This window comes from Blastocystis hominis (genome assembly GCF_000151665.1).
Source record: "Blastocystis hominis, Singapore isolate B (sub-type 7) whole genome shotgun sequence assembly, scaffold_17".
Taxonomy (NCBI): domain Eukaryota; class Bigyra; order Opalinata; family Blastocystidae; genus Blastocystis; species Blastocystis hominis.
The window spans coordinates 1-3,691 of NW_013171824.1; the positions used below are offsets into that span (position 1 = coordinate 1).

At 45.5% G+C, this 3,691-nt stretch overlaps 1 protein-coding gene across 1 annotated transcript; it reads left to right on the forward strand.

Moving 5' to 3' along the window:
• Positions 1 to 1,790: 1,790 nt before the first annotated feature.
• Positions 1,791 to 2,694, forward strand: GSBLH_T00002145001 (uncharacterized protein; the record flags this gene model as incomplete). Its single annotated transcript, XM_013040669.1, has 2 exons — positions 1,791 to 2,358; positions 2,387 to 2,694. The coding sequence occupies 2 exons, from the start codon at positions 1,791 to 1,793 to the stop codon at positions 2,692 to 2,694; spliced, it is 876 nt and encodes a 291-aa protein (XP_012896123.1).
• Between the last annotated feature and the right edge of the window lie 997 nt (positions 2,695 to 3,691).

Below are 3,691 nucleotides of genomic sequence, written 5' to 3' on the forward strand. Positions count from 1 at the left end.
GAATATAGAATGGAAACACAGACCCCACACAGTTGCCTGATACGAATGACCATGCTTGTAGTCACCGTGCTCATGCTCCTCCTTGTGGCATTCCTCTCCATGCTCTTCGTGCAGCTTCTCGTGAAGGTCCACTTCAAGATGAGCGTCCACTCCTTCTTCTCCATGGTGGTGGTCATGGTGATGACCACAGCAGCTGTGGGTCAGAGCATCCACAACCATCATAAAACCAAAACCAACAGTCACACAAATACCGATCAAACGATAAGCAGAAAGGGCTGCCTCTTCAGTTTCTAAACCACCCATATCAGCCAAAGCATCATTGATGGATTCAGGAATAACTACAGTGAAAGCAGCACCAACCATCAAGCCCGCGCCAATAGCACTTACAATAGATAGGGCTGTCTGACTACAACTGATCCAGAGAGGAAGGTAGCAAACAAAAGTTGTCCACGCATAGAGAATAAAACAAATGAGAAGAATCAGCCAGATATTGCTTTTGTTCCCCTCAACCAAATCAAGTAACATACGATCCATTATGATGAATTATAAGCTACAGTCGAAACAAATAAGGAAATGAGAATCGCGGTTTTCTGTAAATTCTGAGTGGAGCATTATTTGTGTTCTTGCCTCGCAGAAAATCAACGAGGATTCGAATCAAAATAGAGAACTCGACTCTAAACATGCACGATCCGCACTGGGTACTATATAATCGTGTAGGATCAAAACGTTGCTCTCGTTTCTTATCGACTCTATCAAAATATAAAATACCCGATCACTAAGTTTTCAAACCAAATCCTTGTATTATTTCACTTTCTACCGATTTTCTTCTTCCATTGTGAATGCTTTTCGATATATAATAAAGAAGATGGTTATAAAGACTCCCTAAGTTTAGTTCTAGGTTGAAGAAAAGAAAGGAACAGTGTATTTTCTAAAATCAGTATGTCTACTAAAAGAATATTTGTAAAATGTAGGGAGTATTTTGCTGTGCGAAGTGTTTTTGCGTTCTCTCATTTTCCACGGTTGAGTAAGTTTCTCACATGATACTATATATTCAGGGATTGCAAACTACGGTTTTTGAAGAAGGAAAGTGATAGTGAAGGTTTTTTGGAGTGTAGCTTATATGGAAAAGTGGCCGAAGTGGTTGAGGTATGATAGACGTTGAGTGTAAATCGGTAGAATGTGATCTATATTCGTGAGTTGAGTCAAGAAGAAGTGTTGCATTTCAGTTTCGAGAGTGTAGAAATTGCAGAAGAATGGATACTTAGTATTCTGCGTGCAATGAAAGGGAAGTCTCTAAACGGGGCAACTCCCTATGAGTCGTCGCCTATCGACGATTCAATTCGGCGTTTACTCTGTGAATTTGATGGATCTGTTTCTTCCTGTCCGCGTTCTCCGTTGAAAACACCTTCGTTGGTAGACAATCGTGCTGCACAGTTAGAACTAGTTGAATGTGTCTCTGAGCGTTCAGTTGGAACACACGGAGATTGTGTCCTCGCTCTCTGCGAACGATTTGTACTGTTTTGTGTGTAATGTGGATGCTTTGTGTGTGTCCTATCATGTAGTCGAATCTATCGATGAGCGGAGTTCGCAGCCTTGTGTGGAAGGTGGCGTTGGGTTGTCTAAGCGCCCATCGTAGCTACGAGATGGTTGTGCTATCTAGAGCCGTTGGAGCAATGGTGCAGCGAGATTGGGTTGCTGCGCGCACGGTACGAAGAGCTGTGTCGGGACTATTCTCGTCGGTTTGCTCCGAACGTTGCGTCGGAGGAAGGCGAGGTTCGTGTTTCTCCGCGATGGAACGAGGATCTGCGCGACCCGGAGCACCAGGCAAGCGAGCAAACGATCCGGAAGGACTGCACGCGCACGTTCAGCCAGCTTCTGTTCTTCAAGAGCGCGGCGGTGCAGGACCTGATCGTGCGGCTGCTGCTGGTCTTCGCGTTCGCTCACCCGGAAATCGGGTACAAGCAGGGCATGACGGACCTGCTGGCCGTGCTGCTGCTCTGTCTGTACTGCGACCGGTGGCGACTGGGCGGCGGAGGCGAAGGCGAAAACAGTCTTCCCCAACGGACCCAAGACGTACTGGACGAACATCTGCGCTTTCAGAGCCAAGCGTATCGACAAGAGGCGGAGGCGTTCCGGCGAACTCTTTCTCCCTCGCAGCGCCACGCCATCGCGTGTCTGCAGATTCTGACCTCTTCAAAGTATCTGGAGCACGACTGCTTTTGTCTTCTGGAGGCGGTGTTCGCTCCCCTTCGAGGCTGCTATGTGTCGGACAACAGCGATTCGAGTCTGGAATCGCGCATGGATCGCGTGATGTGGCTGGTAGGACGCTGGGACTCTGCGTTGGGAAGCCATCTCGCTGTATTTCCGTGACTCGAATACGATTCAGATGCTGGAAATCCACCCCTCGATGTTCCTATTGCGTTGGATTCGACTTCTGTTCTGCCGAGAATTTGCTTTGGAGGATGTGCTCTATCTCTGGGATCGGCTGTTTCTGCACGCTCTGCCCGATTTCCCCGCGGTTCCCTATCTCTGCACATCGATTCTGCTGGGCATGAGAGAGAGGATAAAGGGGTGCGAATCGATCTCGATGTTGCTATCAGCGATGCAGGAAGGACCGAGAGCATTAAACATAAGTGCGGTATGGGAACTAACGATGTGGTTGTGGCAAGTAATAGAGGGCGAAGCTGCTTTTAATCATAGAAGTACGAAGCGGTTGAGTACGAGAGAGTGGTGGGAGAAGAGAAAGAAAAGGAGAAAACGAAGGAGAAAACGAAGGAGAAAACGAAGGAGAAAAAGAAAGGCCTGCTAGAGAGACTGCTTGGGAAACGAGCGAAGCACCGCCCTTCTAAACTCGAAAAGAGCGAAGATAGTCCCAATTCAGCGAGTTGCACAGAGTTGGAAGCAAAGACTTTCATCGAGTCCGGGAAGGAATGCAGCCAGATTCCCTCTCCATCAAGCGAAAACACGGGTATTGAGGGTACTGCAGCTTCCATCCTATCAAAGTACTTTACCTGCCGTGTTTGTAATAGAAACGAGATAATAGAGGATTGGAAAGGGGAGGAGAGAAGAAGACTCGACGTAGGAATACTCTCATAGCTCGGAGAAAAACTAGGAACCAAGATATTCAGAATGGGAGGAATACACACTTCAACAGATTCCATATTATAAGACCCAGCTATCAAAGGTTAAACGAAATCGCTTCAAGATAATAGATTTAGCAAAATTGAAGATGATAGAAAGTACTGAATGGATCGAAAGGGGTGAAAGTATTGAAAGATCAACAAATAAGAGCGAAGAAGAATGAACGAACTGGAAATCGCTAGAAAAGAATGGTACTGATAAAATACCAGGTTTTATATTCTGTTTTACTGAAGAGTATACATAAGAGAAGGACGCTGTCTTTTATACAATGGCCTTTTCGAAATATACATATAAATAACCGATTCGAAACGCTTTGCCCATTCCCACTAGTCTAAAGAGAAAGAAAACTATGCTGTCTGTCTAACCTGCCTTTCTAGCTTTAGTATAGGAGAGTAAGCAAGTAGGGAGGATAAATAGAGTAGAGAAACGAACAATTGAATAACAGAGGACTCACGATGTCTAAAGTGTGTAGAATCACACAATGCTCAATCCAAAATTATGTTCCATCTAAATACTATATACTTGCAACAAACTGGAGTTCATTTTCTCC